This window comes from Schistocerca nitens, chromosome 3 (genome assembly GCF_023898315.1).
Source record: "Schistocerca nitens isolate TAMUIC-IGC-003100 chromosome 3, iqSchNite1.1, whole genome shotgun sequence".
Classification (NCBI taxonomy): Eukaryota; Metazoa; Arthropoda; class Insecta; order Orthoptera; family Acrididae; genus Schistocerca; species Schistocerca nitens.
The window spans coordinates 363269975-363293554 of record NC_064616.1 but is presented as its reverse complement, the minus strand read 5'-3'; the positions used below and the strand labels follow the sequence as shown (position 1 = coordinate 363293554).

General features: G+C 43.1%; 1 protein-coding gene across 1 annotated transcript in view; it reads left to right on the top strand.

The window, feature by feature from the left end:
• The window catches only part of LOC126248310 (target of rapamycin complex 2 subunit MAPKAP1), a 114531-nt gene that overhangs the window by 37622 nt on the left and 53329 nt on the right, over window positions 1-23580 (top strand). The window contains exon 3 of the mRNA XM_049949183.1: window positions 13258-13386. Within this exon, the coding sequence (XP_049805140.1) occupies window positions 13258-13386 (129 nt within the window). The remainder of the gene's footprint in view (window positions 1-13257; window positions 13387-23580) is intronic.

The window sequence follows — 23580 nt, the reverse complement described above, 5'->3', positions numbered from 1 at the left end:
GGCCACTCACATCCCTTTCCATAACCACCCTTCTTCAACAATTCCCTTCTCCCTTCCTGCTACTAGGGGACTTTAATGCCTACAACCCTCTTTGAGGTAGTCATACGACTACTGCCTGGGCAGGACAGTTGAAGCTGTTCTGGCAGGGTTTGACCTCTGTTTACTAAACACAGACATTCCCACATGCTTTAGTGTGGTACACAGCACTTTCTCTACCACTGACTTCTCCATCTGCAGTCTCAACCTTCTTCCCTCCATTCAGTGGGGTGACGACGGCCATTATCAGATTGTTTTGACCTTCCTTCAGTGTCTCTCGTTCTGTCGCCCTCTCAGATGGGCCATCTCTAAGGCTGATTGGGGTGCCTTCTCCTCTGCTCCCATCCCCCCTGTATTGCCACACAACAGTGTTGGTGAATTTACACAGACTTTGACTGCCGCCATCCTTTCAGCAATCCCTTCTTCCTCAGGTTCTGCCCCCACCCCCCACTGGAAGATGGTCCCTTGGTGGACTCCGGAAATTGCTGCAGCCATAAAAGACTGCCGCCGTGCTGTTCAACACTTCAAGCGGCAGCCTTCTACTGCTCTTCTTCTGGTCTTTAAATGACTCCATGCCCAGGCCCGCTACCTAATCAAATTTCAGAAACAGATTTGCTGGGAACGATATGTAGCTGCCATAGGACCACACACCCTCTCTTCACAAGTCTGGGTGAAACTCAGGCGAATTTTTGGCCACCATCCTCCCACCGGGGTTGTAGGAATTTCTGTGCACGGTGTTGTCCTTACCAATCTGGACTTTGTAGCAGAAAATTTCGCTCAACACTTTGCTTAAGCTTCGGCATCGGCTCAGTATCTGCCCAAGTTCCTTGCACTGAAAGAGTGCTCAGAATGACTGCCTTTGTCTTTTGTTTCTCACTGTTCAGAGCCATATAATGCCCCATTCACCGAGTGGGAATTTGCCAGCGCCCTGGACTTTGTACCGACACGGTTTCTGGACCAGATTGGATACATAACCAAATGCTCCAACACTTATCGGTGGCTGGCCACCGTCGTATACTGACTCTCTTCAACTGTCTGTGGAGTGAGGGAGTCTTTACCACCCAGTGTCAGGAAAGCATTGTTGTTCCGGTGTTGAAGCCAGGGAAGCCACCTCTTCAGTTGGATAGCTACCGTCCAATTAGCCTTACTAACATCCTCTGCAAGCTCCTTGAACGCACAGTGAGTTGGTGGCTGTTTTGGAGCCTTGAATCCCACGACCTTTTGTCATCGACTCAAAGGGGTTTTCGCTGTGGCCACTCTACAGTGGATAACTTGGTCCACCTGGAATCTGCTATCCGGTCAGCTTTTGCCCATCGGTAACACCTCCTTGCAGTCTTCTTTGATCTTCATAAAGCCTATGACACTACCTGGCGCCACCACATCCTCACCACCCTTCATAAATGGGGCCTTCGTGGCGCTTTGCCCGTTTTTATCCGTAACTTCCTCTCTTGTCGCTCTTTTAGGATCCAAGTTCGCTCCTCCTACAGCACTCCCCATTGGCAAGAAAATGGGGTTGCACAGGGTTTCATGCTGAGCGTCCCTCTTTTTCTCGTAGCCATTACTGGTCTGGTGACAGCTGTTGGGTGGACAGTGTCTCCCCCTCTTTGTATGCTGACGATTTTTGTGTCTACATCACTTCCTCCATAATGGGCGCTGCAGAACACCATCTCCAGGCGGCAGTCTGCTGGGTGCACTCATGGACTCTCTCCCATGGCCTTCAGTTTTCGCCAGCCAAGTTGTGTGTCATGCATTTCTGCCGTCACCGTACAGTCCATTCCCATCCGGAACTGTTCTTCGATGGCCAGCCCGTCGAGGTGGTGGACACTCATCGCTTCTTGGGTCTGGTCTTCGATGCCAGGTTGACATGGCTCCCTCATCTTCGCCAACTAAAGAGGACGTGCTGGTCCCATCTCAATGTTGTTAGGTGTCTGTGCAATACCACCTGGGGTACCGACTGCTCTGTTCTCCTGCGATTGTATCAAGCGTTAGTCCAGTTTCATTTAGACTATAGAAGTCCTGTCCATGGTTTTGAATCACCTTCAATGTTGCAGATACTAGACCCCATCCACCACCGTGGGGTCCGACTTGCGACTGGTGCCTTCCAGACTAGCCCCATATTTAGCCTTCTTGCAGAGGTGGGGATTCCACCACTGTGAGTTTTTCACCAACAACAGCTGATATCTTATGCACTCCGCATTCGCTGCACCCCAAAGCACCCTAATTATGGTCTCCTTTATCCAGACACGGAGATCATTCTGCCACAGCAGCTTCCACGCTGTGGGCTTACCATGGCTGTCTGCATTCAGTTGCTCTTTTCTGAGCCCTAGCAATTCCCTTTACCACCTCTTTTCTCCGCTCACGCACGTACCCCTCCGGGGTGCATCTCTCGTCCGCAGCTCTGTCTTGATCTGTCAATCGATTCAAAGGATTCTGTCCCTCCAATGGCTCTTTGCCACCTGTTCCACTGTCTCCTCAGTTCTTTTCAGGGTTCAGGAGAGATCTATACGAATGACTCGATGGTTGCTGGTCGCACTGGTTTTGCTTACACCTATGTGCGATGCACGGAACTTCATTCCTTGCCGGATGGCTGTAGTGTCTTTACTGCAGAATTAGTAGCCATCTTGCGTGCACTGGACCATATCTGCTCCTGCTCAGGACTATGCTTCACTATCTGTAGTGACTCATTGAGCAGTTTCCACGCTATCAGCCAGTGCTTCCCCCTCCACCCATTGGTCGTTGCTATCCAGGATTCCCTTTCTCTCATTGCTCAACGTGGATGCTCGGTGGTTTTCATTTGCACCCCAGGCCATGTTGGGATTCCTGGCAGTGAACTTGCTGATCTTCTGGCTAAATTAGCTACTACCAGGCCATCTCTTGCTTTTCGCATTCCGGAAATATACCTTTGCTCAGCATTACATTGTCAGGTTTTGGGCCTTTGGGATGTAGAATGGCACACTCTTTCTTCGCCAAACAAGCTCAGGGCAATTAAGGATTCTACAACTCCGTGGCAGTCCTCCTTCTGAGCCTCTCGTAAGGCCTCTTTTGTTCTGTGCCAGCCAACTTAGCCACCCTGTGACAGACTTTTAGCCTTTCAGACTCGCTACCCCTGGTGTTGGCTGACAATGACTCAGCGACATATCTCGTTTAAAGTTTCATTCGTGATGGGGGTTTTTATCACTTTATTTAAGGGAGGGACCTTCGACCTTATCGGTGAGTGGAGGGGCTGGCGGGCCCTCTTGCTCCCCCCTTTGCCCTGACTGGATTGGCTTCAACTGGGTTTGGTGGTTCACCCTGGCCCTCTGCCTTCCCACTCCTTTCCTTATGGGGTCTGTTATGTCTTGAGCGTCTCTCTTGTCTTCTGTGCTTCTTCCTTCATGCCCCTGTCATTCGTCACATTCTTTCCCTCATATTTTCTTGCGCCCTTTTCCTTCCTTCCCTGTCAATAGTTCATCATTTTATGGGCATTGTAGTTCCCTCTTCTAATGTGGGATTTTATCAGTTTTAGTTAATCCGAGGTTGGAGGGACTGATGACCACATAGTTTGGTCCCTTTTGCACCCGACCAACCGACCAATGGTATTCTATCCACATATTGATCAACCAGCCAAGAATGCCAAGGGGGAATTTGTAAAGGAAATTGAAATTCAGAGTAGAAAATAAAAACATTAGGTTTTGCCAATGGCATTGTAATTATGTTGCTAATGGAAAAAGACTTACATGAACAGCTGAATGGCACGATAGCATCATGAAAAAAGGTGATATGATAAATACCAACTGAATTAGAACAAGTACAATGAATTGTAGTCGAATTAAACCAGGTGATACTGAGGGAATTAGATTAGGAAATAGGATACTTAAAGTAGTAGATAAGTTTTGTTACTTAGGCAGCATAAGAAGTGCAGATGCTGAAGCAGAGATGATAGAAAAAGCAGGGTAACATTTCTGAAAATTAGAAACTAGTGTACATCCAGTATAAATTTAAATGTGGGAATATCTTTTTGGAGGGTATTTGTCAGGAGTGGAAATGAAACGTGATTCAGCAAAAAAGAAAATAGAAGCTTTTGAAGTGTGGGATTTCAGAAGAATGCTGAAGATTAGAAGGGTAGATCAGACAATGAGAAGCTATTGAATTGATTTAGGGAGGGAAGATAATTATTTCACAGCTTGACTAAAATTTGATAGTAAATGTCCTGAGGTATCAAGGAATTGTACTTTGGTAATGAATGGAGTTGTTTGTGGGAAGGGGGGAGCCAGAGAACAGTTGAGGAAGACTACAGTTTGAATATGGTAAGAAGGTCCAAGTGGCAGCAGGTTGGAGCTGTTATGTAGAGATAATGGATGTGTTGAATTAGCATAGAGAACTGCATCAAACTAGTCTTCAGACTGGAGACCAGAACTGCGACAACATATACATAATTCTCTAATGAAGTGAAGTGTTTTGTTTCCTTTGGTCTTGACTGATATGATGCAGCTCATCATTCCTTCCTCTCCTTTGCCAACCTCTCAATTTGCAGCAAACATTTTCAGTTATGTGTTGCATGTATTTCAATATCTTTCTTCCCCTACAGGGCCCTCTACAGACCTCTCTAGTACCGTGGATGTTTTCTCCTACTGTCTTAACACTTGTTATGTCACCCTGTTTTGATTATGGTGCCTTCCATGACCACCAGCGGCATACGTTGGCCACACAGAATGCCACCTCAAAACAGCAGGGAACCTCGACCTTGCTACACTCACTGTACAGTGTGTCTGAGGCATTCAGCCTGACCAGGTTGCCTCCAAACACGTTTCCAACGATTGTCTGGTTGAAGGCATATGCAGCACTCATCGGTGAAGAGAAAGAGTTGCCAATCCTGAGTGGTCCATTTGGCATGTTGTTGGGCCCATCTGTACCATGCTGCATGGTGCCGTGGTTGCAAAGATGGACCTCGCCATGGATGTCGGAAGTGAAGTTGCGCATCATGCAGCCTATTTCACACAGTTTGAGTCATAACACGATGTCCTGTGGCTGCACAAAAAGTATTATTCAACATGGTGGCGTTGCTGTCAGGGTTCCTCCAAGCCATAATCCATAGGTAGCGGTCATTCACTGCAGTAGTTGCCTTTGGGCAGCCGGAGTGAGGCATGTCATCGACAGTTCCTGACTCTCTGTATCTCCTCCATGTCCGAACAACATCGCTTTGGTTCACTCAGAGACGCCTGGACACTTCCCTTGTTGAGAGCCCTTCCTGGCACAAAGTAACAATGCGGATGCAATCAAACTGTGGTATTGACTGTCTGGGTATGGTTGAACTACAGGCAACATGAGCCATGTACCTAATTCCTGGTGCAATGACTGGAACTGATCAGCTTGCAGACCCCCTCCGTCTAATAGGCACTGCTCGTGCATGGTTGTTTACATCTTTTGGCAGGTTTAGTGACGTCTCTGAACAGTCAGAGGGACTTTCTCTGTGATACAATATCCATAGTCAAGGTTTATCTTCAGGAATTCTGGGAACCGGGATGATGCAAAACTTTTTTTGATGCGTGTATTATACTCTTGGCAAGATTCATGCAACTTTCAGTAAAATTCTGAACATTAAATGATAGGTGGCAGATAACTGATTATTTATGAAATTGTAGCACACAGAACATTTGCAGTGACCATCATTTTGCTTGTGTGCCAGACGATACAATTTGTAATGCAAATCATGTACAGAATTAACAGGAGTGGTTTGAGGCCCTAGCAACGGAAGCCACCATTTGGGGCGCCAAGGTGAGAGGGGTGTCTGAAGTGCCACAGCATTGAGGTTCGTGCACAGGACTATTACAGTCAGTAGTGGCCACTTGCAGTGCCCTGGGCTCCTAAATGCAGGATTTGTATATTGTGCATATTGCAGTTGGTAGCAGAAACTGACAAAAAGGGGGGAGGGGGCCGCTTTATGATAAGTCACTAGTGTGAAAAAGTTTTCTTGAATCGGGCCTGTGAGTTAACACAATAACTATAGCAAGGAACGAATTAAAGCAGACAGCAACACATTGCTAAGAAGAGAGAATTCCATGCAACAATGAAGAGTTTGATGCATGTGTGTAACCAGCTCTGATTGACAGCTGATACAACACTCTCTTTGAGCTTTCAGAAGGCAGGCAATACTACTTTCAGAGCAGTTCAGACTCGGTCTGCATGTCATCGAGTAGAGAGTAGTATTTAATGGAGTAGTCTGTTTTAACAATTAAACTATGTTAATTCTCATATGAAGTTTCTGATACCCTATAGGTTTCCCTAGTACGAAAAATCAGGAACTAATTGTAAAGCAAACATTGCCAATTGCAAAGCACTGCATAGAAACTTCACCCCAAACCCAGACTGATGGACCTCTTACTGATATTTTGGTTTCTCTCCATATGAAGTGCACTACTCGTTGACACGGCCATTCATCAGATGCATTTCACGTTCACTGGCAAAGTGGTATCAGCTATTATATTTCAGGTAATAAAAGTACATGATACTATTCATTATTTTGATTATTGCAGGGAGAATTGCTGTATCATGTAATAAAGAAATATTTCCCACAATAGAGACAATACTGTCTGCATTTTATGTTCCTTTTTAAATGCGCTGATAACAGCTGCTTCTCCTTTCGTGTTAGCAGAAGTACAAATCAGATTTGCTCCACACACACTCACAGGGCTCATTTCTTTGAGAGTTTTTGAGCCCACTTCGCTTCTTTGATTTTAAATCTTACGTCAGTGAAAGTATTCTTAAGAAAAATTGTTTGTAATTTCATAATAAGAAGAATAGTAAGTCACATTTCCTCATAATCTTTACAGGATAATGATGGTGGTGCTGGAAAATAAAAAGAAGTGAATCGCGTCTGGTGAATAAGTTTCACAGTTCAGCGGAAAAAATAATTAAGACAGCTACTGAAGAGGAGGGCCATCTAAGTATTTGCCCTTGCTCTTTATTTATGATTTTTGAGCTACAGTTATTGAGGCTGGATATTATTTGTAGCTATACATTAGGTCATCATTGGGCTATGCTTCAGAATTTCGGCTGCCAGTAAACATTGTAGCAGCCAGTGTCGCCATGTCTGCAATAGGCGAGCTTCACAAATGCTAGCTGGCTTAACACTCAGCTGAGCAAACACTTTTCCTCCTGTCACTAGTCTAATGGAGAGTTGGCAACATTGTAGAATACAGTTTGCAACCATGTGACATTGATTTACTCCCTGGTGTGGTTCAGAATTGGCCTGCTACATTCACTTGATATGTTGTTTTCGTTTCCAATAAATAATCTGAAAGATTTCTGACTTATGGTGTAACACTGGCTTGTTAAATTTATTATTTGATTCCAGGAGGTCTATTCCATGTAGAATCAATAACTAATCCCATATTTAACATTACTAATTATCTCTGTTAATCAACAATACCACAGTGAAATAGGTTTTAACAGTACTGGCTCACTATCTCAGTGATAAAGTGGCAACCTTGTGAAGGGGACTGCTGCGTTAACTCTTGGTTCTAATCACACAAGAGGTCTAAACATTTTGCATTTTGTCTGCTTTTTAAATCTTCTCTTTCTGAGCTATAAGCTTCCAGGTCAAAAACCATTAGAGAAGTTTTAATTTCACCATTTTAAGACTCATTGCAGAAGTAGTAGTACAATAGGGATTGCTTTCTAGCCAAGGTCCTGAACAGGTTCCTTTGTGAAATCAGCATAGTGTAGAAGGATGTTCTTGTACAGTAGCAACACTAGTTGCAGTTTCCTAGGTTGCTTTTCATATGTTGTGACTGTAGGGCACCTCTGTTGTTGAAACACATGCCAACTGCAATGGACACACTTCTGTGGTGCTGTTATTAACATAAAGCATCTTGTTTGTGCCACTAGATGTATAATGTTATATTTTGTGGACTCACGCTGACGTATGTTCCTGTGTTTTTATGGGACCAACCATTATTTTCTTTTTATAAAGTTAATCAGCAGTGGTTTGAATTCCCGTCTGACCATCCTGCTAATTATGTAGGTTTTCCGTCATTTCCTTATATAAACTTTACTAATGATTGTGTATGTTTCCTATTATTTCCTTAAATCGACTTTTTCGCCATTTGTTGCTAGTCTGTGTATCTGCCCAACTGTGGAGACCTCTTTTTCTCAGGAACAGGTAGAGGTACTGACTTGGAATTTATTTCAAACACTAATGTCTAAGGTCCCTTGCCAGTGTAAAAAATTTAAAAGTTCCAGTTCAATTCAATGCAATCAAGAGAGATGGCTGTCTGCAAAGATCCCTTTTTCTCAATAACAGGTAGAAGTATCGAGTTGAAATTGATGTTAGATACTAAGGTCTGTGGTCCCTTGGGGGGTGTCAATAATTTAAGCTTCTAAGTCAGTGCAGTCAAAATATATGGAAATATACGTCACATAGTTTGAAACTCACAAACTCACGCAACAAATTTAATAGCTGGAAGAATGTAGAGATACGATGGTCCTGGGGGTCTATCGGTAAAGAGCAATCTTGGAAGCTGAAAAGTCATACTGTCAATTCTCAGTTGAAACACCAATTTCTGAGACTTCGCTGTAACGTGGCCATCACCTCTCAGTGAGATAAGGAGTCCACACTAAACTGCAGATCCCCTTTGCCCGACTGGATAACTGGAGTTGGTGAGGGACACGCCAGTCACCAAAGTGCTGTTCAATAGAATTATTATCATCATTGTCATTATCTGTTGACATAATTAAGTTTGTATGGAATCCTTAGAATGTGAGTCCTTTTCGTACTTGTCAGGTTTCTTAGGTAAACTTTGCGCTGGTGGATTACATACATCAATACTCTTCAAACTGTATGCTGCAGGAGTAAAGAAATAAATTTTTACCTAAATAATTATATCAGACAAAATGTGGTTTAAAATCGTGAAGACTGGAGTTTGCTATACTGCTGGCCTAGACTGCATTATATTTACAAGTACACTACAGAATAGCTACATTAGCACAGAATCAAAAGTGGAAAGCAAATCTTCCAGCAGAAACTTTCGCATCCTGCCACGTTGCCAGTTCATGCAGCTGGCTGTTATGTGATTTAATTTCAGTGATTAAAAACTCTAGTTAAAAATGTGCATTGGAAAAACAGCTAGTGAATATTGATGTGGATGAATAAGGAAATGAATGTATCAAGCAGGTTGTAGACAACCTCCAAAGAATGCAGAGCATTCTTCTTTATGAAATAATCATGAACGAGTTCTTAGTGTAGGGTGGTGGTATGTTGGAATGATTATAGCAACATATGCCTAGGGTCCAGATTCAATTCACACATCAGGCAACCATTTTTACAAAGCACACACACTCTGGTAATGGAAGTTGAAGAATGTAGGGTTGCACTGTGGTTGTAAAGCCCCATTAAACATGTCCCTGTGCTACCTACTTTAGGAGAGTCAGTCAAGGTTGGGACATGACAGAGGCAGTAATTACACCAGGTGGAAAGTATGTCATGAGTTTGCTTTCTTACTCGAGTTTTTTTTATTAATGAGTGCATTGTCATGTAAGGTCAACATTGCACTTATTTGTTGTTGTATCTGAACTTGAGATATTGAAAATATTGATGCTTGAGTGGGATTCAAACTCAGATCTCTCCTTTTGCTGGGTCTGATGCCTTTGAAATGATGCAATTCTGTAATTTCAGTGGTTCCCCAAGATTCCCCTTAGAAGTTAAGTCCCATAGCACTCGGAGCCATTTGAACCATTTGAACCCAGTCATTACAGAACTTTATACAATGATATTTCTTGTTCAGATATATCTACATCTCACTACTGGTGAAATAAACCAATTTTTAGTGTCTATTCATGACTAGAAGTCAATTACGATCAGTACTGGGTTCAAATCTCGGTAGGTGAAAAACTTTTCATCTCGTCGTTTCAGTTTCATTCAGCTCACTATGGATGCAAAATTACGATTTTTGACATTTGATTGTGCTTAGTTAATAATCTGATTAGATGCTGGATTTGTCTGTCCAACACAAAATTTCATGCCTCAGTCATTTCAAGTTTAAACCTGTGCATATTTCATTACTCACGACAGAAACCGTATTTAAGATCCTTTGTAGTTAGTTAACAGGAAAAATAGTTACTGGATTGGAGTGCCAGATCCCAGTCCAGTGTAAAAAGTTTTGTAATGTAATTTCACATTAAGACTAGCTTTTTGAAATGTCATTTACTGTAATAAATTTGAGTTTACAAGCATAACGGTTGTCACATCTCATAATGTGTTATCCAGTATTTGGATAATAGTGATATTAATTTGCATCTGGAGTGATAGCCATTCAAAGCAATTATATCTTGTGGCCTCTCGAAGTAATCATTTTGTAGAGTCAAATGACTGTAGCGGAAAGAGAGCAGAGGACCTCCAAGACAGTTAAGTTACATAAGTTGCATATAAATTGGGTGAAATGCAGTTCAGGTCATTCGGATACATTTGAGCATGATAGTTCACTTCAGATGAACAGCATTATGCTGATAGAGCAACTACAGCCAGAGTTGCCTTCACAGTTCTAAATGGAGTAAAGTTGCTATATGTGACATGTGAAGTGAATCACTTATTTATCTGTAAAGAGAGAGAAAATGATGGCTACTCAGATTTTTGAAGCTATTGTACATTGAAGCGCAAAATAAACTGGCATGGGCATGCATATTCAAATGCAGAGATATGTAAACAGGCAGAATTCGGCACTGCCGTTGGCAATGCTTGTATGAGACAACAAGTGTCTGGTGCAATTGTGAGATCGGTTGCTGCTGCTACAATGTCAGGTTGTCAAGATTTGAGTGAGTATGGACATGGTGCTATATTCGGTGCATGAGCAATGGGACACAGCACCTCCGAGGTAGCAATGAAGTGGGGATTTTCCTGTAGCGTGAATATGAGGAATCTGGTAAAACATCAAACCTCTGACATCGCTGCTGTCTGAAAAAGATCCTGCAAGAACGGGACCAACGACAACTCAAGAGAATCGTTCACCATGACAGAAGTGCAACCATTCTGCAAATTGCTCTAGATGGAGACAATCTCATAAATACATGGACACTGATGTCAGCAGGGGATTGTTAAAGCTAGTGGAGGCTGTGTAATGGTGTGGGATGTCTGCAATTGGAGTGATGTGGGAGCCCTGATACATCTAGTTATGACTCTGACAGGTGACATGTATGTAACCATCTTGTCTGATCACCTGCCTCCATTCATGTCAATTGTGCATTCTGGCGGACTTGGCCAATTCCAGCAGGACAATGCGACACCCCACACATCCAGAATTGATACATAGTAGCTCCAGGAACTCTCTTCTGGGTTTAAACACTTGTGCTGGCCACCAAACTCTCCAGACATGAACATTATTGAGCGTATCTGGGATGCCTTGCAACATGCTGTTCAAAAGAGATCTCCACCCCCCTTACACTCCTTACGTGTTCATAGACAGCCCTGCAGCATTCATGGTGTCAGTTCCCTCCAGCAGTACTTCAGATGTTAGTCAGGTCCATGCCATGTCATGTTGCGACCCTTTTGGGTTCTCGTGGAGGCCCTATACGATATTACTCAGGTGTACCAGTTCCTTTTGCTCTTCATTGTATATGGGGCAGTCAAATGAAACTGAACACCTGTCACAGCAGGACCACAGGATGTTTCCATTCAAAAGTAATCATCACAAGCATTTAGACATTTGTCGCACTGATAGACAAGATAATCAATTCGTGTTTCATAGAATATGGGAAGCTGCTGACGGATCCACAACCACACTCACTCTTTAACTTCTTCATCCTACTGAAATCGATGTCTTAAGCTTGTCTTTCTTGAGGTCATGAAAGATGTGAAAATCGCATGGTGAAAGATCCGGGCTGTATGGAGTATATAGCAGTAATAATAATAATGTCGTGTGACTAGGGCCTCCCATCGGGTAGACCGTTCGCCGGGTGCAAGTCTTTTACTTTGACGCCACTTTGGCGACTTGCGTGTCAATGGGGATGAAATGACGATGATTAGGACAACACAACACCCAGTCCCTGAGCGGAAAAAATCTCCGACCCAGCCGGGAATCGAACCCGGGCCCTTAGGATTGACATTCTGTCGCGCTGGCCACTCAGCTACCAGGGGCGGACATATTGCAGTATTTCCCAACCAAATCACTTTTGTGTAGCCTTCATTCTGTTGACAGTGTGGGCATTATCATCCAACAGGATGATTCTGTCCAACAGCACTCCTGGGCATTTTGATTTTATGGTGCATCATAGTTTCTGCAAAGTGTTTTCATAGCACTGTGCATTGATTGTGGTTCTACACTCAATGAACTCAACAAGCAGAGGGTCCCTGCAGTCAAATGAGGAGGTCATCAGAGTCTTACTGTAACTTGTGTGAACAACTTTGGATTTCTTTGGTGAGAGAGAATTGGGAAGTTTACACTGTTGGATTTGCCATTTGCTCTTGGGCTGTGAGAATGATGTTGGATGGAATCATTGTGTTGCATGATGACACCCACCCCCACACTGCCTATTGGACAAAGGCTATGCACGAGGAATTTGGTTGGGAAACAAGCAATATTGTCTGTACAGCCCAGATATTTCCCAGATGTTTGACTGTGTGATTTTCACATCTGTGACAAAAACACATGGACATCGGTTCCAGTTGGACGAGGAAGTGCAAGAGTGGGTATGATTGTGGATCTGTCAGTGGCCAACCACATTCTACTTAACAGGAATTGATCATCTCGTCTTCCAGTGTGATAAATGTCTTACCATGTGTGGTGATTATTCATGAATGGAACCTTTACATGGCCCTATTGTGGTAGGTGCTTGGTTTTCATTTGACTGCCACTATAACATTGCCAAAACTGACTTCTACAGGCAATATTATCTGATGGCGTGTTGTTATATACTTAACTGGTTTTACTGGAAATGCATCTACATTCACTGAAAATGCTTGAGAAATCCCTGCTTGCTTCCCTTTTTAAGTAATATATATTTATATTTTATTTAATGGTGTAATTTTTTTAAGATTATTTTTGTTTGTGACAGTCTTGTTGTGATTTTCACATTCACTAGCTTAACAAATTCTGAAGTTCTTTGAAATAAAAAAAATGTAAAATTGTAACAACATTTTTGAGCCGTTGTATCTCTACAGATGAGATATAAAGCCTGAATTTTGTAAGTATTTCCTATGTTGCTTGTAACAAGTTTTACAGTTCACAAAAACTAAATACACCTAATTTTCAGATATTGGGTTTGGAATTCATCGGCAGCGCTCGAACACGGCGCAGCACTTAGAGAGAATGAATCAGGAGAGGAAAAGGGCTGCAGGAATAAAGCACATTAAGTGGGAATCAAACCCAAACGTGTTATCAAGTATGTTTTGTTTTTAAGTGCTTCTCATTAACTCATAATTAATAAGTTAGTGGAGAAGAATATATAGTATGAAATGTAACTTATTTTAAATTTTATAAGTAAAGAGATTGTCATCAGTAACTTCACAAATTGAAGCAGCTAGACCTTAGTCAGTATGACAATAAGCCGTTCAAGAGTGATGTGCAGCTTTTGGAATAAACAAGGCTAATAGAAAAGTAGGAGAAGAGAAACATGAAAGCAGCAGTGGGATTAAATCAGCTGTAACTCTGTCAAAAAAAGTTGGCAGAGATGTCTGCTCTGTGACTGGTGAATGGGTATGTTTAAGTGAGCAAGATAAACTTGGTAACTTTCTGTTGTCACTTCGTTACAAATCGTGGTGTAGTATCTACTAAAATAATATATTGTTAGTATTTATTTTCTTAGTAAAATCATGTGAATAGTCACTGTTAAAACATTTATTGGGAGTAGTAATTGTGTTTCAGTTCTTCGGCCATTGTGATGGTTACTTCGCACTAGTGCTAATGCCCTGCTTAGTACATTTACATTGTATTGTTAATTAGAGCTACAGTACTGAGTATTGTTGTGTTTACTCAACTATAAGACAAGGTATTTTCTCTTAATTCATAATATAAAAAATATAGGAATAGCACAACTTGTGAAACAGCTATTGACGTGGCATATATTGTGCTCTTCAGTGTTTCCTGCCACTGGATTGTCATCTCTGTTTTTAGCCATAAATTAGTGATGACCATTTATGTGGTTGATGTGCTGCTAAGAAGCAGTCCCCTCATTGCCCAATATCAACCCCAACTTGATCAACTTAACCACATCCTTTGCCAAAGCTTCAACTACCTATCACGATGCCCTAAAACAAGGAACATCCTACTCACAGTTCTTCCCGCCTTTTGCCAAATAGAATTTTGTCACCTACCTAAATTTCAAAATATTGTGTAATCCACCCTTATGCCACAACTATTCGCAACCCTTTGCCAGGTGGGTCATAGCTTTGTGGAAGACCCAGTTGATGAATGTGTTCTGTGCACCCACACAGCAAATCTTATTTCACTTCTAGTCCCGTCACAGGCATATTCTATCCAATCAGAGGTAGGACCATCTGTGAAAGTGGTCATGTTGTATATCACCTCTGCTGCAATGTCTGCACTGCCTTTCATATAGTGGTGACCACTAACCAGCTATCTATCCAAATGAATGATCACCAAACTATGACTAGAAGCAGAAAAAAAAGAAGTGCCAGCTTTCCTGTATTACATAGATTGGAATTGTCCTTACAACAAATCCTTACATTGTGCAATTCTCCAAGTGTCTCTCTACAAGGCAGTGTCTCACATATACCCCCACCACTGTCCACATGCCACCCCCTCCCCTCCCATTCATTTTACACTCACGCTCTCTTCTCCCATTCTCTGTCTTCCTCTGTTCTATCTCCCCTTCCTTTATGTGTTTACTTCCATTGCTGTTATGACATATTTTCAACTTGATGATGTTTTGAGTGATTAGTGTTCGGGGTGTACAAATAAACATTATAGTCAGAGCAGAAACTTCTTGTAGTATTGGATTAAACAACATTATTAGTTATAAATGTTGAAGGTTTGGCAGCAGTATGTCTTACACACTTTAAACCATTCACAATTAGATACTGTCAACCGAGTCTCCCACTATAAGCCATTTTTACAAGTTACTTTGTTTACAGCAGCAGTAGTGAATGGAATATTCTAAAGGAAGGAAGGAAGGAAGGAAAGAACATTGGGGTATAACATCCTGCTGGCAACAAGGTCATTAGAGATAGAGCACAAGCTTGGATTGTGGGAGTATAGGGAAAGAAATTGACTATGCTCTTATAAGGAACATCCTGGCATTTGCCCTAAGAGATTTGGGGTGCTGATGACCTCGATGTTGAGCGCCCATAAGCCCCAGCACACACACCTAAGAGATTTGCAGAAATTGTGGAAAACCTAAGTGTCCATGACCGAACAGGGATTTGAACCATTCCCCCCCACCCCAAATAAGAGTTAAGAATCCTACCACTGGGCCACCTCACTCAGTTAAGACAAAAAAGTCTCATAGAGCTGTTATAAATCATCTCAGATATACACTAGTGAAATTATTCTTATAATGAATAATATCAGTGACCTGATATTTTTAGCAGATAGTGCTGTAGTGTTATGGTTACATGCTGTAACTGTGTGGAAGGAACATCATGTGAAACAGTAAAACCCCATTTTTAAGTTCCCGCATTTTATGTTTTCCTACTTTTTACATTCATTTTTGTCAGTCCCGGCAGAAGTCCTATTCTCCCAATACAATTCCATGTTATAACATATCCTGCATTTTAAGTTTTCTTTGATGTTATCATGACCCTTAACTGCGTAATATCTGAATAAATTTCTAGCTGAAAGATAAAAATCACAAATCGTGGTGCTTTAGAGGTACCCAATGCACTCATGAGACTGCAGCACTTATCAGAAGTTTTGGTAGCTTCATGTTGAATCAGCACCTACCAGCACCGGTGCTCAAAAACAGCTGTATCATACTCCTATTCAAAGTCAGCCTTGGAAGAAAGCAGAAAACACAGACTATACACGAAGTTATTGATGATGTAACATAGTGTTAATGCAGTAAGGAAGATTTTAATTGTAGGTGTGTTGGGTTGTGGCCACCTTTATTATAGGCTTGCAGTGTTTGGAAGGGTGGAAAAAAGTGTTGAGTCACTGCCTTAATGATAATCATGATCTGATGACACTGACTTTAGTAGCAACCACCCTTCTGCTCAGTGTTTTGTATTACAATGACTTTAATTTAATTTCACGGTCATTTATACAAATAAATACCACTTTTGAAGACAGCAGTCTCTATGATGGACTTTCATGAATCGGCGTTACTTACACATGAAATACACTAATCCATAGTAGGCATGCAGTCTTAGTTTGGAATGACCTGATGTCACATGTAAAAATTCGCGCACAGGATACTCCATAACATAATGGCAATTTCCACCCTATTTCTCACCTAGTACATCCCTGAGCAGAGTGACCTTGTCAGCAACAAGCTATAGATTTTGTGCCTATTGTTCTCTGTTAATGAAGACTGCCAGCTTTAGTGTTTTTACCAATAATGTGTTAAAAGTTTTATTTACCCTAATTTATAATGACTATCAATAATAAGTCTCAGAGTAGAAAGTAAATATCTTTTTAACATGCATTCATAAAGGACTTTTGCTTCCGTGTCTTATTTACACCATTGGACATGATCAGAATAAAGAGGAAAACCCACTTGCACATTTTCGTGTGTCAGTACTTAGCCACAACTGTGTTTGTGATTATCATGAAGGCAGTGACTGAGTGTTAACACACACAAACATGCATTTCCTTCTCCTTACTTTCATTCTATTATGTTATATGGGATCATATTCTGGGGCAACTTGTCAAACTGAGCAAAAGTTTTTAGTGTGTAAAAGCATGTAATAAGACTCATTGTGGTATAAATTCAAGAACATAATGTAGAAACTTGTCCAAGGAACTTGTTATTCTAACCATTGCTTCTCAGTGTATTTATTCCTTAATGAAATTTTAAAAACTTGGTGTCAGATAAAGCACAGTTTAAACAAAGTTTGAAAGACTATTTGATTGGCAGCTCCTTCTACTCTGTAGGTGACTATCTTAACAGGGACTGTTAGATCAGTTTAAGTAAAAATGTCAGTTAGATCTCAGTTGTGGCAGCACTTGGTCAGAATAGTCAAGATTAGGTATTTTGTGTATAGTAAATTTATTAAAAGTGCATAACTATGTTTCATTCTGACAGTGTATTAATTCCGTAAATATTTGCAGGTCCAGTTTACTGTAATGTATTGACATATTTTGACAAACTCCTGATAAATTTTAGGATAGTGAGTATTATATTCAAATATTTTATGTTTTTTATGCTATACTTTCAGTATAACTTGGTCCACACCCACAAGAATCATCTCATTTTTGGGTATTTGGAATGAAAATTGAATCTAATCTTCATTCCGATGTCCAGTGGTGTAAATAAAACACAGAAACAAAAGACTTTTGTGAAGCCACATTAGAAAGATATTCATGTTCTAATTTGAGACTTATTATTGATAATCATTATACAGACATGGTAAATAAAACTTGTAAGACAGTGTTGGTTAAAATGCTATTGTTGGCAGTCTTTGTAAACAGAGAACAATAAGCATGAAATCTTACAGCTTGTTGCCGACAAGGAAGTCACTCAGCTCAGGGATGTCCTGGGCAAAAATTGTCATTGTATTACGGAGCATCTTGTGGAGGAATATTTACGGGTGACATGCAGTTATACCAACCTAAGACTGCGCGCCTAGTTCGGATTAGTGTACTTCATGCAAAAGTAACAATGTTTCGTGAAAGCCCATTGTAGAGACAACTGTCTTCAAAAGCGATGTTTATTTGTATAAATGACTGTGAAATTAAATTAAAGCTGAGCAGAAGGAAGGTTGCTACTAGAGTCATTACCATCAGATCATTTTAAGTTGCTGCAATTAAAAACAGAAGACAGTCAACCGGAGATGTTCGGATTGTGCCAACATGTCCTGAAAAGAAATAGGCAAGGAGTTTTCATATTGCTAAATATAAACATGATTACTGCTTATTTATATAAGAATTCTGAAACAAAATTCGCCATAAGATTAAACTTTACTAACAGTAGTCAGTAAAGTCTAACTTTTCCGTATAGTGACTGCTCCTTTGACTGAATAAGGGAGCTATAATACTAACAATGATCCAGAAAAAAATATTACTGTACTAGTAATAATAAGCAAACAAACACCAGTGTAATAGTCATGTTCTGTAGTAACTTGAATCAGTGCCTACAAGTAAATGATTATAAAACATAGGAAATGTATTTCTGTGGAAGAAAAAAATGATGGTTCTACAATGCATAGATTTTAATGTTGGATCATGGGTTTAATTAGCAAAGGACCTAGGACTTTCAGTTTCCACCCTGAACGTGATTGTGAGAAATCAGCTTAACATTGATGCCAATGCGAGACAGTCTGGTTCCATAGCAAAAAAAAGCATAAATACATTCAGCCATCAGCATATGATTATTTGGATAAACTCATTGCTGAGTGGTTTGTTATCACTAGAGCATCAGGAATTCCACTTGGTGGAGGGACCAATGGCCTTTGTAGTCTGGTCCCTTCGACCCCCACAAACCAACCATCCACTTGGTGGCAACTTAGTGAGAGAAAAGACAAATCAGTTTGTTGTAAAAATGGGTGTCACCAATTTCACAGCATTGAATGTTTGGATCAATCAGTTTAAGACTCATCATAACATTGTTTACAACCAACTGTATGATGAAAGTGTAAGTATTGGAAGTGGAACTGTGGACCAATGGAAAAAGAACTGAAAATATTATGATTTAAAAGATAATTTTAATGTTGACAAAACTGATCTTTTATATAAAATACACTCCTGGAAATTGAAATAAGAACACCGTGAATTCATTGTCCCAGGAAGGGGAAACTTTATTGACACATTCCTGGCGTCAGATACATCACATGATCACACTGACAGAACCACAGGCACATAGACACAGGCAACAGAGCATGCACAATGTCGGCACTAGTACAGTGTATATCCACCTTTCGCAGCAATGCAGGCTGCTATTCTCCCATGGAGACGATCGTAGAGATGCTGGATGTAGTCCTGTGGAACGGCTTGCCATGCCATTTCCACCTGGCGCCTCAGTTGGACCAGCGTTCGTGCTGGACGTGCAGACCGCATGAGACGACGCTTCATCCAGTCCCAAACATGCTCAATGGGGGACAGATCCGGAGATCTTGCTGGCCAGGGTAGTTGACTTACACCTTCTAGAGCACGTTGGGTGGCACGGGATACATGCGGACGTGCATTGTCCTGTTGGAACAGCAAGTTCCCTTGCCGGTCTAGGAATGGTAGAACGATGGGTTCGATGACGGTTTGGATGTACCGTGCACTATTCAGTGTCCCCTCGACGATCACCAGTGGTGTACGGCCAGTGTAGGAGATCGCTCCCCACACCATGATGCCGGGTGTTGGCCCTGTGTGCCTCGGTCGTATGCAGTCCTGATTGTGGCGCTCACCTGCACGGCGCCAAACACGCATACGACCATCATTGGCACCAAGGCAGAAGCGACTCTCATCGCTGAAGACGACACGTCTCCATTCGTCCCTCCATTCACGCCTGTCGCGACACCACTGGAGGCGGGCTGCACGATGTTGGGGCGTGAGCGGAAGACGGCCTAACGGTGTGCGGGACCGTAGCCCAGCTTCGTGGAGACGGTTGCGAATGGTCCTCGCCGATACCCCAGGAGCAACAGTGTCCCTAATTTGCTGGGAAGTGGCGGTGCGGTCCCCTACGGCACTGCGTAGGATCCTACGGTCTTGGCGTGCATCCGTGCGTCGCTGCGGTCCGGTCCCAGGTTGACGGGCACGTGCACCTTCCGCCGACCACTGGCGACAACATCGATGTACTGTGGAGACCTCACGCCCCACGTGTTGAGCAATTCGGCGGTACGTCCACCCGGCCTCCCGCATGCCCACTATACGCCCTCGCTCAAAGTCCGTCAACTGCACATACGGTTCACGTCCACGCTGTCGCGGCATGCTACCAGTGTTAAAGACTGCGATGGAGCTCCGTATGCCACGGCAAACTGGCTGACACTGACGGCGGCGGTGCACAAATGCTGCGCAGCTAGCGCCATTCGACGGCCAACACCGCGGTTCCTGGTGTGTCCGCTGTGCCGTGCGTGTGATCATTGCTTGTACAGCACTCTCGCAGTGTCCGGAGCAAGTATGGTGGGTCTGACACACCGGTGTCAATGTGTTCTTTTTTCCATTTCCAGGAGTGTATTACCAGGTAAGACCTTATGTTTTAAAGGTGAAAAAATCCATGGTGGGAAACTGAGTAATCAGGTGATAACTGTTTTACTTAGGGTTAGTGATGATGGGTCTGAAAAATTAGCTTCTTTAGTAATTGGTAAATTTAAAAAGCCAAGGTGATTAAAAAATGTGATAACTTTGCCAACTAATTCTGTTCCCAACAGCACTGCATGGATGACCAGTTCCATCTTTGCACTCATTCCATGCAGTTCCAGACATGCACTGGAGACTAAAATGGGGGCGCAAAACAAAAAGGGGGGGGGGGGAATAATGCTGCTACTTGGCAGATTTACAGAACATCCTGACAGTCTGCAGCTCAGAAATATTAAGTTAGTGTTCCTGCCTCCTAATTGCACAAGGGAGCTTCAACTGTTAAATGTGGGAATCGTCCATTCAGTTACATGGAAATATATAAGGAAGCTTGTCCAGAAGGCTGTATTTATGCACAATAATGGCAAAGATCTAAAATCTATGACCATATCACTTTTGGATTGGATGCTATGCATTATAAAGCCAAAGCATGAATGGATGTGGACTCCTTTAATTGTTTGTGACTGTTTCATGAAATCAGGATTTAAGGTCACAGAAAACACACAGGAAACACTGGAAGATGATTTGTCCAAGATGATTTGTCTGAGCATACAAATTTTTCTGTGATACGTCTATCGTCTTCATTTCAAGAGTATGTCAGTGTTGATGCTTCAGTCATCACTTCAGGGATGCTAACAGTAGAGAACATCATTACCAAACATTTTGAAGAATCGCAGAGAGAGGTGATTGGTGAAGAGGGTGATTGAGGTGATGGCAGAGAACCAGTTGTGTCAAGCAGCAGAGAAGGTATGGAAGCTATTAACATTTGAGGCAGTACAATGGTATTGTACCTGTTGTAGCCGCGAGTGACAGCCAATGGTGCATGGCAGAGAAAGGAGACATGAAGCCACCAAGCGGGGGGAGCTGCTGGAGGTATTGCTAACAACGAACAGACAGGATAGATGAACAAGGAGGGGATGACAGATACTACGGTCAACCAGGACACAACATGAGGCAAGCAAGCCAGAACTGAGGTGATAAACATGATGATAAAGCAACAACACAGGAACACTCCAAACAACAACAGTATGTATCTCAACACATGGAACTGGAATGCAGTACAGCCAAGATGCACATGTGAACTACGACGCATAACAGACTGCTGGGATAGCACCGTGTGGCTGCCTAGATACATGAATGCGGAAACGCAGTTGGCCATGGACTTCACATGGTATGGAGTGTGGTGCACTGGCACGCCGAGGCTTGCGACGCAAGCGTGCTCTGGAGCACAGAGACCCTCTAGTGGGTATCCAGGTCCATACCGTATGGTGCGCATTCAACTTCCCCTGGGCCAACACCAAATCCCTTCCCCCCACCCCCCACCCCCCACCCCCACCCCAACCCCTCCTGCCCCCACCCAAAACCTGTACATATGGGGTGGTAATGCCCCGGATGGTGCCGTGGTGGGCGGAAGGAGGGAATGGAGGGAGACCCTGTGTCATCAACTACCATTGGTGGGTTGGGAGGGCAGTCCATGGAATTCATCAAAACGGCACCAGAGGGCAGCGCATCGCACGGCGCCTCTGATCCTTGTGGATGCAAAAAGGAGTGCCAGTGTACGTGCAGGGAGCCGGCGGCCGTCGACAGTGGGGCCAACTCGAGGGCCTCGTGCACTCCAGGAGGCGGCGGGGGATTGGGGGAAGTTAGGTGCCACGAAGGGGTACGAGACCGTAGTTGGCTATGGTGGGGGGCACTCGAGCCCCTTCTGTGCCTGTAAGTGTAATTGCTTAAGAACAACACCCAGTGCTGAAGACATTGAGCAGTTTGCTCTGGGAGGTGTGTGTGGGAGGGGGGGGGGGGGCAAAACGTGGTAATCAAAGGCTTGTGATCAGTGAGGAGAGTGAACTGTGAACTCTGTCCCAACCAGGTAGATGTGAAACTTGTGAACGGCAAATACAACTGCAAGAGACTCTTTCTCAGTCTGAGAATACTTCTCTGTGCTGGGGATAGCATCTTGGATGCATGCACAATGGGCTGTTCTGAGCCATCCAGGACTGTCCCAATACCATAGGTCAAAGCATCAGCCGCCACAACGAGGGACAATCTGGAGAGAAGGGAGTTGGGCAAGGGGGCGGACTTGAGCATAGTTTTCAAGTGGAGAAAAGCTTGATCACAGGCAGGAGTCCAGTTGAAAGGTACCCCTTTGTGACACAAGTGATTGAGGAGCTGTGTGACATCAGTAGCCTGGGGTAAAAACTTTAAGTAGTAGTTAACCTTGCCCAGAACAACCTGAAGGTCAGATAAATCCTTGAGGCAGGGAAGAGACTTGATGGCCGCAACGTTGCGATCTGATGGACAAATGCCATCTTTACTGAGCCAGTGCCCCAGGTATTCAACTTCCTGTTGAAATAAACTACAATTTTCCAGCTGACAGCTTAAGCCTGCAGCCTGCAGGGTGTGAAATAAGGTACCGAGGTTTTGCAAATCCTTGTGGGGTGTACGGCCAGTGACCAAGATGTCATAGAGATAATTGACACAAGCCAGGATGGACTGTGTGAGCTGCTCCAGGTACCTCTGGCAAATGGCCGGCACCGAGGAAATACCAAGTGGAAAGCGCTTGTATTTATACAATCTGAAAGGCATATTGATGACAACGATGTTCTGGGATTCCTCACCTAAAGGTAATTGGTGGTAAGACTCCATCAGGTCGATCTTAGAGAAGTACTCGCCATGCACAAGTTTGGCCAGAAGGCCTTCCTACTGGTGAATGGGATAAATTTCAACCAGTGACTGCATTGATCACAAAACCGAAATCCCCACATAGGTGAAGCAACCCATTGGGTTTCCTGAATACTACTAATGAGGTCATCCAAGCACCCACTTTCATGAGCTCGATGACGGCAGCAGCCTGCAGGCGATCTAGCTCTTGCTTCACTGCTGGACATAAGGCCACCGGAATGGGTCGAGCCTGGAAGAACTGCAGCTGAGCAAGTGGCAGGAGGGCAATGTGTGCCTGGAAGTCCGAAGCACACCGTAACTCAGGCTGAAACAGAGAGGTTTATGCCGAGCACAGATTGTTGAGGTCCTGAAATGGGACGGCAGTGGGAATGACCTTAACTTCATCAGAAATCAACAAGCCAAACAGTGTGAAAGCATAGAGTCCAAAAATGTTTGGAGCCGAGGGATGGTCAACCACCAGTAGAGTCAGGAGTCGGGGAACATGTTTATAGGTGGCAGA